Source organism: Typopeltis vanoorti, chromosome 6, assembly GCF_054136105.1.
Source record: "Typopeltis vanoorti isolate ZY-2024b chromosome 6, IOZ_Tvanoo_1.0, whole genome shotgun sequence".
Classification (NCBI taxonomy): domain Eukaryota; kingdom Metazoa; phylum Arthropoda; class Arachnida; order Uropygi; family Thelyphonidae; genus Typopeltis; species Typopeltis vanoorti.
Window position 1 is genome coordinate 107,462,048 of NC_143554.1, and position 14,693 is coordinate 107,476,740.

General features: G+C 35.2%; 1 protein-coding gene across 2 annotated transcripts in view; it reads left to right on the forward strand.

The window, feature by feature from the left end:
* The window catches only part of waw (Translation factor waclaw), a 192,376-nt gene that overhangs the window by 16,774 nt on the left and 160,909 nt on the right, over nt 1-14,693 (forward strand). For both annotated transcript variants that reach the window (XM_090393583.1, XM_090393584.1), the window contains exon 3: nt 10,338-10,443. In XM_090393583.1, the coding sequence (XP_090249709.1) occupies nt 10,338-10,443 (106 nt within the window). The remainder of the gene's footprint in view (nt 1-10,337; nt 10,444-14,693) is intronic.

Below are 14,693 nucleotides of genomic sequence, written 5' to 3' on the forward strand. Positions count from 1 at the left end.
ACCATAACTGGATTTCTGTGCTCATATCTGGTCACCAGGGTTTGAACAGGATGAAGTAACTTTGGAGAGGGTGCAGGACTGAATAATGTTGATTATGAGGACATGCAGACTGCGGACGATAGTGGATAGAAGACAAAAGGGGGGGGGGATATGATCAAGACATTTCAGCTATTGAAGGGTTATTATCATGTTAACGCAGAGATTTTTCATATGGTAGAATGAGGAGAAGGAGCAAGGACAAGGGGCCATCCCTGGAAGTTGTAATAAAAGGAAGTGGTGAGTAAAAGGATAGGAAGTAAGTTTTTTGCATAGAGAGTGGTAGGAGTTTGGAATGCATTGCACGAGAGGGTGGTGAACATGCAGATAGTGGATGAGTTAAGGAGTGGTATGATAGACTTTGTGTTGACCTCTCACAATGAGTGTTGTGACTCATGGAAGTCAGAAAATAATAATAATCCCAGCAGCCATCTGTGGGCATCATTTTTTCTACTGAAGATTAGGAAAAGAATTTTCACCCTCCTTAAGGAATGCTCTTTTTATTTCCTTCCATTTTATTTATTTTTTATTGAATTTGTATTTTACACATGTTAGTATTCTTTAATATTAATAAATGTAAAATACAAATTCACCTTTAGTTTCAGAAACTTCAATTTTCTGATAAGTACCCTCAAAAGGTGTGCAGGATAGTCATCATCAAATTCCTGTCATATACCCTCAAGGAGTGTACAGGATATGATAGTACTACATGAAAAAATTATATCATTACTAACTTCCTATCTACAATTTTCCTCCAAATCAGTCTGTTACTTGTCAAGACTCCAACATTATCAGATCTTATATTTCTATCATCTAAGGCACTTTGTACCATATCAATCCACCTATATCTTGGTCTTCCTCTGGGTCATTTTGTTGCCAACCTGGCAGAGAACACTTGTTTTGTTAATCTTTCCTTGCCCATTCTGTTTAAGTGACCATACCACCTGAGATTAGCTCTGCTAATGCATTCCTGGATGCTGACAATGTCAAGTTCTTTCCTAATATCCTCGTTTTTAATATGATATTGCCATTGATGCCATCTGTTCATGCCTCTAATCTTTCTCAGGACTCTCATATCTGCTGTCTCTGGTCTTTGGCCAAGTGTTTTACTTCAGACTCAGCTCTCAGATCTATAAGTTAAAACTGGTTTGAACACTGTCTTGTATAGTGTTCCGACTAAATTCTCTCTTATTCCATATGAATTTATTCAATTGACTTCCCACCATACCAGCTTTCTCACTTCTCATCACCCCCAATATCATCAAATATCTTATTTATGCCTTCTAGTAGACATCTAATTGCATAATCCACCTAGATCTTGGGCTTTCTCTGGGTCTTTTTCCTGCCATCTTGGCATCAAACACCTGTTTTGCTAATCTTTCCTTTCCAATTCTTTTTAACTAGTATACCATCTTAGATAAGCTCTGCTCACATATTCTTGAATGCTAAGAATGTCAAATTCCTTCCTAATATCTTTATTTTTAATGCGATTCTGAAGTTGATGCCATCTCTTCACTCTTGTAATTTGTTTAAGAACTCTCATATTTATGGACTCTGATCTTTGATTGGTTTATTTCTAATGAAAATTTTAGCTCCATAAGTTAAAATTTGTTTGAACACAGTCTTTTATATTGTTAGTTTAGCATTTTGGTTAGTTTCTTTATTATTCCACATACATTTATTCATCTTGCTCCTTAACCATATTTATCACCAAAGTAATCCTCAATGGCATGAATACATACATTCCACACAGCACTCTGAACTGCCATTCCATAACGAAACCCTGGTTCTCTAAAAGATGTGCCAAGGCTGTACAAATGAAAAACCAAACATACCTTAACCCAGCTCAAATCAAGAACCCCCATTCTCTTTTAGAGCTTTTATAGATGCAAAAAAAAACAATCAATGCTTCCAAAGCATAATTTGAAAGAGCAAAAAGCAGGAAACTAGCAGCCTGCCCAAATGGCAGCCAAGCCTTTTGGTCTCTCAAAGTAATCCTCAATGACATGAATACATACATTCCACACAGCACTCTGAACTGCCATTCCATAACGAAACCCTGGTTCTCTAAAAGATGTGCCAAGGATGTACAAATGAAAAATTTGTACAGTACATCTCTCACCAAAGCAATTGGCTGTAACTTCTGCCCAACACTATTTCCACCCTCTCATACCCAGATGACTCTATTGCATCATCAGCCACAGAAAAAGCCAATCTTCTGGCTTCACACTTTGCTTCCAATGCACGTATAACTAACACTGGTAAATGCCCCCAACCATTCCAGATGCTCAACATACAATGTCCCTATATCCTTTTGTCAGGAAGAGTTCAGAAAAGTACTATCCAAATTAGACACAAAAAAAAGTCTCCTGACCCTGATGGCATTTCTCCAATTGTCCTGAAACATAGGACAGGGACACAAGCAACGTAGGACAGGAGTCAGTTCTGTTGCACCAGAACTGACTCCTGTCTTATGTTGCCTATATATATATATATATATATACTCTCTTACTCCACTTGTATCTATCCCACAATCTGGAAACAGACCTATATTCAACTCATTCCCAAGAAGAGTGATAAGTCACTGCTGTCCAACTACTGCTGAATCTTGCTTACCTTAGTCCTGTCTAAAGTAATGGAAAATATCATCATTTCCCAACTCTTACACTACTTTGAAGGTACGCACCTGATAAATGACCGCAATATGGATTCCATAGCTGCCAATCAACAGGGGATCTGCTCGCATGTCACCCATCTCTGGACAAATGCCATGGAAAAGTTTGGTAAATCTCAAGTGGTGGCATTTGATATCTCCAAAGCTTTTGACCAGGTCTGGCACAAAGGCTTACTAAACAAACTACTATCATTTGGGTGATTCCTTATCCTCTCACCATTCAACCAGTGCTAGGATTCCACAAGGTTCTGTCCTCTCACCAACCCTCTTCCTGCTATATATCAATGACCTACTTCAGTTGACCTCCAACCCAATACACAGTTTTGCAGACAATAGTACATTGCACCCCCCCCCTTTCATTTGTTAAACCTTTCTCTACACAACTCGTCTCAACCTACAGAACATCAACCACCACTGACCTCAATTCTGATCTCCAAGCCACCCTCCAATGGGGTTCAGATACCCTCATCAATTTCAGTGCTACTAAATCCCAAAGAATACTGGGAAAAAAGAACCATTTTTTCCCAGTATTCTTTTTGATGATATCCAAATTTCCAGAAATTTGAGATTTCTCGTCTTGGAATTATCCTGACATTAAAACCTCTCCTGGCATAAACACATCACAACCATTGCATCCTCAGCTTCAAAAAAACTAGGATTTCTCTTTCACTCAAGACGTTACTTCACCCCTTAACAGCTGTTAACATTATACAAATCACAAATCTGCCCAGCTATTGAATACTGCTCTCACATGTGGGGTGGGGGCCCCCTAATGCTCCCTCAAAATGCTTGACTCAATACAAAGGAGAGCAATTAGACTTATTAATGACCCATTTCTTACCAACTCACTCTTCCCACTTTCACACAGACATTGGTTTCCACAATATGTATATTCTACAAATATTTTCATGGGAAATGCTCATCTGAAATAACATCAATAATTTCCCCACCTAGTACTAAGCTTGTTAGAACACATGCAGCTGCTGCTCAACATCCCTTCACAGTGCACCTTGAAACAAACAGAACAAGTTTCTTTTCCTCTTCCTTCATCCCTGCGTCTTCCTCCTGTTGTGTTTCCCAAGGAATACAATATACAGTCTTTCAAATCAAATGTAAACAAGTTCCTCCTTTCCCAACCCACTACCCATATACGGTACTAGTTTATCAACTAACCTCTCGTGTATGGGCTCAACATAAAAAAAAAATTCTTTTGTATTATTCTAAAATGTATGCCTAAATAGCCGAAATATTTTACTTGTTCTATAGTTTCTCCATGGAAAATGCAATTGAAGTTTTCCATTTTTTTCATGTCAAGATTTGTTTAGGAGTACAACATCTGCATATAGTAAAAAAGGCATGTTTGATATCTCATATTCTGATAACAGGATTAATGCCACTTCGTAATGTTATCCATATTGATGATTAATAAGAATGGAAATAATGAACACCCATGTCTTGCCTTCTGATTTTATATTGAACCAACTTCCATTTCTTCCTCCAGTTCTAATTCCTGACTTAACTATGTTTTGCTCTCTATAGTGTTTCATTTACTCCATATAATTGTAGATGAAATGCTCTGAACAGCTTTCTTCTTGACACCTTGTATGCTCTATCCAGATCTATAAAACTTGATCTGGAAAAATAATTTCTCAACTATTTGTTATGAAGTGAAAATCTGATCCTTACAACCTCTATTTGGTCTGAACCCAGTTTGTTCAGGTTTCTCATCCACAATTTTTCTTAGTCTCTCCTCAATATTATGCATAAATCTTACCTGGAACACTTAGAGAAATTCCTGCATGCAGTTTTATTTATATTTTAATAGATGGGTATACTAAAAGAATCATACTTCAGTTATCCAGAATTCACCTTCTGCCTAAGCCCTCTGAATTATGCATTGTAGCCACTGTAAAACTTTTATTCCTCCATATTTGGGTATTTCCGATTTACTGTCATCCAATACAGCTACATTTTCTGCTTATGGTAACTCTTTTTTATCTCAGCTATTTATATGTATACCTAATTACATTCCTTTTGAATATTTTCTATGATTCTGTCACTGCATGTTTCATTTAAGCTTTCAGAGTAATTTTTCTAGATGTCTAGAATATGTTTAATTTCAGCATCATCTTTATCATCTCTTCTGATTCCTTTTACTATATTCTTTCCTCCATTTTAAGCTTTGTCAATACCCTCCAGAATATTTTGCCACCTTCCTGATATTTATTGTTATTATACAGATATCTCAATGGAGTCAGAAGGCTCATCGTGGGGAGAGTCCCATTATTCACACAATACCTGTCATACCTCTCTTTAAATTCATTCACTTCTCTGGAAATAATTCCACTTATTCACCACCCTCCAAACAAAAAAAATCTAGTCCTGACATCCTTGCTAACCACTCTTACACAATTTCCACAGGTGACTCCTCATTCTCTTCCTGCCATATATCAAAAAATCTTCAGTATCAATCCCTTAAAATTCCTTTAATAACTTATGTGCTTCTATCATGTCTCCTCTTTTTTGCCTGTCAGCTAGTTTTTAAGGCCCACAGACCTGCATTTTCTTCTCATTGGGAGTAATCCGTAGATCTGCCACAATCTTTGTCACCCAGATATGGCCTTATTAAAGTCTTATAAAGGGGAACAATAACTTCCTGTCAGTGCTTTTTAGTGTCTTCAATAACCACTTAATCTAACATGCCTGTTTTGGCTACCTTTGCAATATGCCCTCTAAACTTCAACTTCCTGTCCACAATCATCCCCGAGTCCCTAGCCTCATCAGTTTCCTACAGTTCAATTCCATCAGTGTGTAGTACTTAGCTTATCTCTTTTTCCCAAAAGGATATCATCTTACATTTGGCCACATTAAACTTAGAGCCATTACCTTTGCCCATAGTGCCAGTCTATTTAAATCATCCTGCAGGATCTCTAAATCACCTTCATTTACTATTGCTCTCCCCAGTTTTCCATTATCAGAAAAATGAATATTTCCCACCAAATTATTTTCTATGTCATTAATGTACAAATTAAACAGTGTTTAATTTGTACATAATAAACGGGATCTATGTAAGAGGCGTTTTTGACCAAAGGATGTTGTAGTTAGTTTCAATCCCATGCTGAGCCAATCCAGATTTTTCAGGTTTGTTGTGATGAATGGAGGATTAACGTTCTTGGATTCTTTTTTCAAGAGAATGTCCAGTTTGTTCAAAATAGGAGAGATCAATCAGACAAACTGGACGTTCTCTTGAAAAAAGAATCCAAGAACATCCTCCATTCATCACAACAAACCTGAAAAATCTGGATTGGCTCAGCACAGGATTGAAACTAACCACAACATCGTTTGGTCAAAAACTCGCCCTTACATAGATCCCGTTATAAATTTGAATGTTTATTCAAAGAAAGCATAGCGGCCTTACTCCATCGTCCTAACCTGAATCAGAATGATCAAAAATCTGGGAAAGTCTAATCAGGATAACTCATTAATTCATATTAATTTTGTTATTTAATATTATTAATTAATATCTTTATTTCTCAGTCATGTCTCTGCTTAAAAATATTCCCTTTAATACTTAGTGATATAACATCATGCGGTTTGTCCTATTTTTTAAATGATCTATTGTTAGTATTCCACCTTGTATTTTTTTTAAAACTGTTCTTGTAGTGCCACTGAAGATGGTCTGCTATTTCCAGACTGAAATATTTGGTTAATTAAATATCTTTCTTGTGTTTACGTGCTTATATTATTCAGTCTTTATGTCACAAGTATCCTTAAAACATCAGAGGACTCTCTTATAGACACTTCTTATTACTATTTCTTATTAGTCCATCTATAACATATCTCTTAGATTACAAAAGGAATGCACAACAAAAGATGGAACAAACTTACAGAGGCTCTGTGTCGCTCACTGATCCAAAGGTCCTGCACTAAAGTCCCTATGTTTTTCCTTTCATCTCAGGCCTTAGGCTTCCATCTGAAGAGTCTTGCTTCAGGGGACGTTTTGTCAGGATATTGGCGGGCTTTGGACTGCAGTTTTCTGGTACTCGAAAAGCTCAGGCAAGAGGTTTCAGCATATGGGCTTGAAGATCGCTCTGTGGCTTTTGGCTTCGGTTGACCTCCCACGGCAAAAAGACATCCGACCGACACTGCCTCGGGTATTTACATCGGCTGTTCTCTCATCATTCCCATTCTTCTCCTCTGGCATGAGTTTGCCGTAATGTCCGGTCCTCTGGATCCTACTTCTGGAACTTCTGCCTCTAACTGTCGATTCCCTCTAACTGCCAACTCCCTGGTTCTCTGCCAACCACGATGTTCGGCTCAGTCCCTTCTTATTTCATGTTCTCCAGGACCTTGCACGAAGAGTTGTAACTCCTGAAGAATTCGGCATGACTCCTTGATCTTCTGTTAAGACCGACCTGTTCTTTCTTCTCCTCCATGCACTCCTTTAATCTTATCTTGTCAGGCAGCGGAAACTTGTCTGAACATTGCCAATCTCTTTGACACTAACTTTTAAGGTGTTTATATGCAAAGCTCGCAAACAACTTTCTCATACACTTAAATCATAAACAACTTTCTTATTCACTTATATAGAGCTATTATACAATGTTCTGGTGGCAAAGCATTGCCTTCGTTTTTTTTCTACATTCTAGAAATTTTTGTTAAAGCAGTAAGTACAGTCAATTCCCATAGGGTTATTTACATTAATATTTAGCATAAAATATATAGAGACAAACAAGGTTATTTTTGTAACAATCTCATGAGACTTGAACTCTGTAAAAATCGATGTAAAGCACTTTGGTATTTCCAAGCTACATAGAGTTTTACAACATTTTCCTCAATCACTCCTCTTAACAATGAATCACCATGCAGAATTCAATCCTTATTCTCATGAGAATTCTTATTCACTTTTTGGTACTCTGTTTTCTCTTTCCTTGCATCTATCACTTCTTTCATTTCTGTCATACCACCCTCCAGGCCTTTCTCCAATCACTCAATCTTTTCCTATCTTTTCTTTTATCTTTTCCGTTATCATTTTTCATTCACTTCTTTTCCGTTATCATTTTTCATTCACTTCATTTTCCACTGTTTCATTCTTGCTGTCACTGATACTACATGCAACATCAATGTCACCATTTACAATCACCTTTTCCTGTATTTTATTTTTCAACTCACTACTAATATTCTTCTTACTCTCCTCACACTTCTGGCATTCGCTTTCAAGACACTTACAACAAACCTACTCACCAGTTCTGTTTACTTTCCATAAATCTTTCCTTCTGTGAAGTGTATGTTTTGCACATGCTGCCCTCTAATCTATAAACTCATCTTTTTGTTAGTTTCTATATTCTTACCATCAATATTATATTTAAAGCATCAAAAGTTGATTTATTAATTAACTTACCAAAGGTTGTTATGAATGTGGTTTTACAGGGAACAGAAGATACAATTTAGTTTCTTTAGCAAGTTCTTGTTTTTAGCCCTTTCAAAATCAGATGCAGATTTATTAATGGATTTCTTCAGGGAGAAGCACTTGCCATTCTTCTCCTTAAATCCATTAACTGATGGTGTACTTATCACTCCTATTGACAGTTCATTTTACTCACTCACCAGAAAAAAAAATTCTGGTGAATGAGTGAATATCCATGGAAACTTGAGTAAAATCTGCTTTTGCTTAGTTTACACAGATGATGCATTAATTTCTTCACTGCTGCTATATGGGGAGGGAGAGAATGTAGAGCCAGGATATCAAGACTGTGGAATGTTGAATATGAAGTCAACAGAAATAGTTCAAACAGGGGAATGTCAGCTTCAAACCTTGCCAAATAGATTCTGATTAGTGGTGATACAATATTGATATGCAAGCCAGTAAACTGACTGATTCACAGTCTGTAATTCAAACAATAAATTACACGATAACCACAGTAATTAACTTTAATGAAATGAAAGTACAGATATTTCTTACTGAAAATAACAGTACATCATCAGTGTATAGAAACAAGCAAATCAAAGAAATGGGAATACAAGGTACATACAACAGTCAATGGTTTACCAATTAAAAACTGTTGCCATGTGCTAGAAATATTAATTTCTAGCATGTGGAAATATAACAGTACATCATCATTGCGCAGCAACAGTTTTTAATTGGTAAACCACCGACTGCTGTATGTACCTTGTATTCCTGTTTCTTTGATTTGCTTGTTTCTATACACTGATGATGCACTGTTATTTTTAGTACGAAATATCTGTACTTTAATTTCATTAAAGCTAATTACTGTGGTTATCGTGTAATTTATTGTTTATAGTTATGCCACAGGTACCTCTTAAAGATTAGTCTGTAATTCAGTAGTCACTCAGTGGCTCAACTGGTTTCTTCTGTACCATCTGTGTTCAGTATTGCTGTTCTTCCATAATTCTTTCTTTTACTTGCTACATAATCTGATCTTGCTTTCCTTATTGTAGTTGTCATTCTCTCAGCTTATACTGCATCTGTTTGTTTTCATCTGCTCATCCCATGCATCCTGTATGTAATTTTCTTTTCATGGAATAACAACTCCATGAAAATTGAGTTCAATAAGGCTCACTGATCCATTTATCTTCCACTTGATTTATTTTTCTTTATTTATTCTTCTATGCTCTGGGAATGTGGTCAAATGCTGCTTCTTATAAGCACCTTGACTATTTTCCTTGCAGTGCCTCTATTAGCAAGGCACTGCTTCCATATGTGATGTGTGCTAAGCTTGTCACAATTCTATGGCCTGTAATTAAACATCTCTTAACTGAAACTTCATAATCTTCTCCTTTCTTTTCCCTCATGCACCATACTTTTTTCTTCTCTGCTGTAATCTCCTTCTCTCTCTCTCTCTCTTTCACATATCTGCTTTTGTATACAATGGGCTACAACAACCTGAAATCCGGCCCTGTTTCTATAGACTGAAAGGATAATAATTTGAAATAGTAGAGGCAACTTCTTAGCTTAGAGGCAATAACAGCCTGAAATCTGGCCCTGTTTGTATAGACTGAAAAGGTAGTTTGAAACAAACTATTACTTTTTATTTCAGCCAGATTTTCATTTCAAGTTGTTGTGGCCCTTAAGCTAAGAGGTTACCACTACTGAGTAAATTTGCCTCAGTTTATTTTACTGAGGCAGAAGCCCATTGTAATGTGACATAAGCTAGACAAGCCCTAAGCTGTAGCTTGTCTAGCTTATGCATAAATCCTGCCCTACATATTCTGCATTATTTGGTTTAAACTGCCATTTGCTATCAGTGTTCTTTTTTTTTTTTTAAATCTAAATCACTAAAATTAAAAACACAACAAAATTTTAATGCAGAAATATACATATGTATTATTTATGTATTTATTTGATTTTTGTATTAAAATATTAATTTTTGCATTTTCTTCTTTGTATCATGTTGTATGTGTATGCCGAAGAGGATTTCTCATTAAGCAAATGGTGATTGCAGTTTCTGTATTTCAAAGGATTTTCTTCTTTCCCTTTTTACAGTTTTTCATTCAAATATCATAATCAAGAAGCAAAGTAATTACAAAGAAAATCTTACTGGAGAACAATATTAGATTTTGTGTGCTTGACCATTATAGTTATTTTTTATTTTTTTCTTAATTATAGATTGATACAACAAAGTATGGAGTTAAAAAGATTAGAAATTTTGGAATCATAGCTCATATTGATCATGGGAAAAGTACATTATCTGACAGATTACTGGAATTTACAGGTAAATATGGTAAAATATTTTGGTTCAAGTTTATTTGAACCAAAGTTATATGTTGTTGTAGTAATTTTTAACAGTAAAGCTTCAGCAGATTTTTATGCAAATAGATTTCTGTAACAGCATTTGCTATAAATGGGTGTCGATAGTAATAACATTTTCAAATGCATAGTTATGTTTCAGATATGATGAAATCAGAAAATAAAAAAAAATAAAAAAACCTTGGAAAATACAAAAAACTTTTCTCTAAAGTTTCTTCTTTGGATTTTCCTGTTTACTTAATTGAAAAGTATATAACAGTGTTGGGCTGTATTTGTTTCTATATTGTTCTGACCTGAAAAGCAGTTATAGAAAAAGTTCAGCATAGCAATTATTTTCTCATGATGTTCTCATCAAGTTAAGATAATTTGTTCAAAGATTAATTCCTTGAATTGGACTGAAGATCTGAAAAAAAAAGTCTAGTTAGCTTTTCCTTTATCTGCAGTTTTATCAACTTTAATTTCTTTCCTTCTATTAGTTTAAATTTTGGCTAACTTTACCTTGAGTTTATTCTAAAAGAGTGTGTTTTACTTTAGCTTAATACTTCAGGAAGAAATAAAAAATAAATTATAAATATCATCATCATCATTATCATTAAATTCCTGACATATACCCTGAAGGGGGTGTACAGGATATGATGATATTACATGAAAAATTTACATCATTACTAACTTCCTATCTACAATTTTCCTCCAAATCAATGTGTTACCTGTCAAGACTCCAACATTATCAGATTTTATATTTGGGTCTTCTAAGGCACTTTTTATCATATCAATCCAGCTATATCTTAGTCTTCCTTTGGGTCTTTTTCCTGCCAACCTGTCAGAGAATACTTTTGCTAATCTTTCTTTTCCCATTCTGTTTAAGTGACCATACCACCAGAGATTAGCTCTGCTAACAGTGATAAGTTTTTTCCCAAATATCCTCACTCCTGCAATTTGTTCCAGTTCATCCTTCAACCTTCTTCTCAGTCTTCCTCTCTGTCTTGCTCCATCCATCGGTCTCCACTCTGTTGTTTTTCTAGTCCATCTCCTGTCACTGCATCTGGCAATATGGCCAGCCCATCTCCACTTAGCCTGTTTAATGTATTTTATAATATCCATGACACCTGTTTGAAATCTTATCCAGGTATTTGTCTTCCTATCTCTTAATGTTATTTTTAGCATACTTCTCTCCATGCGATGTTGTGTTGTTCTCAGCTTTTTGTGTAGAGCTTCTGTAAAAGTCCATGTTTCTCCTTTGTATGTTAGGACAGGAAGTATGCACTGGTCAAAATCTTTCCTTTCTAGACTCATAGGGATGTCACTTCTGAATATGTCTCTCATTTTTCCCATACTCCATCCATCCAAGATGAATTCTTCATTCAATCTCTTTTCTTTGGCAATCCTCAAAGGATAACAGTTGGCCCAAATATACATATGAAGTAACTTGTTCTATTTCATGGTTTTCAACTTTGACAGTTCTATGGTTTATTCATCATTATTTTTGTTTTTTTCTCTGTTTATTTTTAATCCAATTACGATGGAGGCTTCATTTAGCTGATTTAGTCTTTCTTCCAGATCTTCAAGATTATCTGCTATTAGGACAACATCATCTTCAAATTTCAGATCATGCAGCCTTTCTCCATTTATGTTTATTCCTTTTGTTTCCCAATCAAGGCTTCTAAAGACTTCCTTGAGTGTAGCTGTATTTTAAATAATTTGGGAGATATGGTGTCGCCTTGCCAGATGCCTTTTTGTATTGGAAACTTTTCACTGTTTTTATATAATTTAATTACAGAAGTTGCATTATTGTAGATATGTTTTAGTGTTTCAATATATGGTTTCTCAGTTCCCTGGGTTTCAAGAGCTTTTAGTGTTGCAGATGTTTTAACTGAATCAAATGCTTTTTCGTAGTCTATATAGGCCAGACATAAGGGTTTATTGTATTCAATTGATTTTTCAACGAGCTGTCTTAATGTGTGAATATGGTTCAAAGTATTGTAATTCTTCTTAAATCCAGATTGTTCACTGGATTGCATTCCCTCTAGTTTAGATTTTATTCTATTATTTATAATTTTTGTGACGACTATATATATGCATACAGAAATGGGTAGACAAGCATTCTATACTCTGCAGGGAACAGCATGGGTTTACTAAAGGAAGGTCATGTTTTAGTAATTTGCTCATATTTTATAACAATGTTATGGCCGAGTTGGATAAAGGGAATGGATACACTATGATAATGTTGGATTTTTCTAAGGCATTTGTTAGGATACCACACGATAGGCTGTTGTGTAAACTGGAGAATATGTGATTGGAACATAATCTATTGACTTGGTGATAAATGCATGTAAACACAAGAAAGATATTTAATTAACCAAATATTTCGGTCTGGAAATAGCAGACCATCTTCAGTGGTATTACAAGAACAGTAAAAAAAAAAATATATATATATATACAAGCTAGAATACTAACAATAGATCATTAAAAATAGAACATACCGCGTGATGTTATATCATTAAGTATTAAGTATAAAATGGAACATTTTGAAGTAGAGACATGATTGAAAAAAAAAAATTAATGAGTAATCTTGATTAGACTTTCCCAGATTTTTGATATAGATATACAGTCATTACAATTCAGGTTGGGATGATGGAGTAAGGCCTCCATGCTTTCCTTGAACAAACATTCAAACCTATAACGGGATCTATGTAAGAGGCGAGTCCTGGACCAAAAGATGCTGTGGTCAGTTTCAATCCCGTGTTGAGCCAATCCAGACTTTCAGGTTTGTTGTGAAGAATGGAGGATTGATGTAATTGGATTATTTTTTTAAGAGAACGTCCAGTCTGTCCAAAATAGGAAAGATCATAGTTGCAAGGAATTTGATAAACTCCAGGAAGAGATAAAGTTGAGCGTTTGTCTTTAGGAGAAGGAAAATGAGAAGACAATTTGTTAATAGGTGAATACGTAGTTGTTAAATCATATTTCTTTAAAGAAATATGATTTAATAACTTATTGTTAAATAATTCTTTAACAACTACGTATTCACCTATTAACAAATTGTCTTCTCATTTTCCTTCTCCTAAAGACAAACGCTCAACTTTATCTCTTCCTGGAGTTTATCAAATTCCTTGCAACTGTGATCTTTCCTATTTTGGACAGATTGGACGTTCTCTTGAAAAAAGAATCCAAGAACATTAATCCTCCACTCTTCACAACAAACCTGAAAAGTCTGGATTGGCTCAACACGGGATTGAAACTGACCACAGCATCTTTTGGTCCATGACTCGCCTCTTACATAGATCCCGTTATAGGTTTGAATGTTTGTTCAAGGAAAGCGTGGAGGCCTTACTCCATCGTCCCAACCTGAATCGTAATGACTGTATATCTATATCAAAAATCTGGGAAAGTGTAATCAAGATTACTCATTATTTTTTTATTTATTTATTTTATTATTATTTTTTTTTTCAATCATGTCTCTACTTCAAAATGTTCCGTTTTATACTTATTACTTAGTGATATAACATCACGCGACGTGTTCTATTTTTAACGATCTATTGTTAGTATTCTAGCTTTTTTTTTTTTTTTTTTTTTTAACTGTTCTTGTAATACCACTGAAGATGGTCTGCTATTTCCAGACCGAAATATTTGGTTAATTAAATATCTTTCTTGTGTTTACGTGCATTTATCATTCAGTCTTATGTCACAAGTATCCTTAAAACAGCAAATTCTATTGACTTGGATCAGGGGATTGATAGACAGATATCAAAAAGTGGTATACAGTGGGTGTGAATCTGCCAGATTTAAGGTAACCAGTGGTGTACCTCAGGGTTCAGTCCTTGGGCCATTATTGTTCAATCTATACATTAATGACATCAAGCAAGGTCTATCATCAGATTTGCAATTGTTTGCTGATGATGCGAAGATAGACAGGGCAATCAAGGATGCTACTGACATTCAGCAATTACAAAATGATTTGAATAGACTGGAAATCTGGGCAAATGAAATTGGCTGTCAGTTTAATGTTAGTAAGTGTTAAAGTTATGCCCTTGGACTCTAATCACTTTGGCGTGATTAGAGTCCAATGGCATATTATATTAGCGGAGTTATGCTACAAGAAACTGAAGATGCAAGGGATCTTGGTGTATTGGTGGATAAGAATTTAAAGTTCAAAGGTCACAAAAAAAAATTTTTCAAATACAACTCAGAGGATAATTGCTATATTGAAGCGAACCT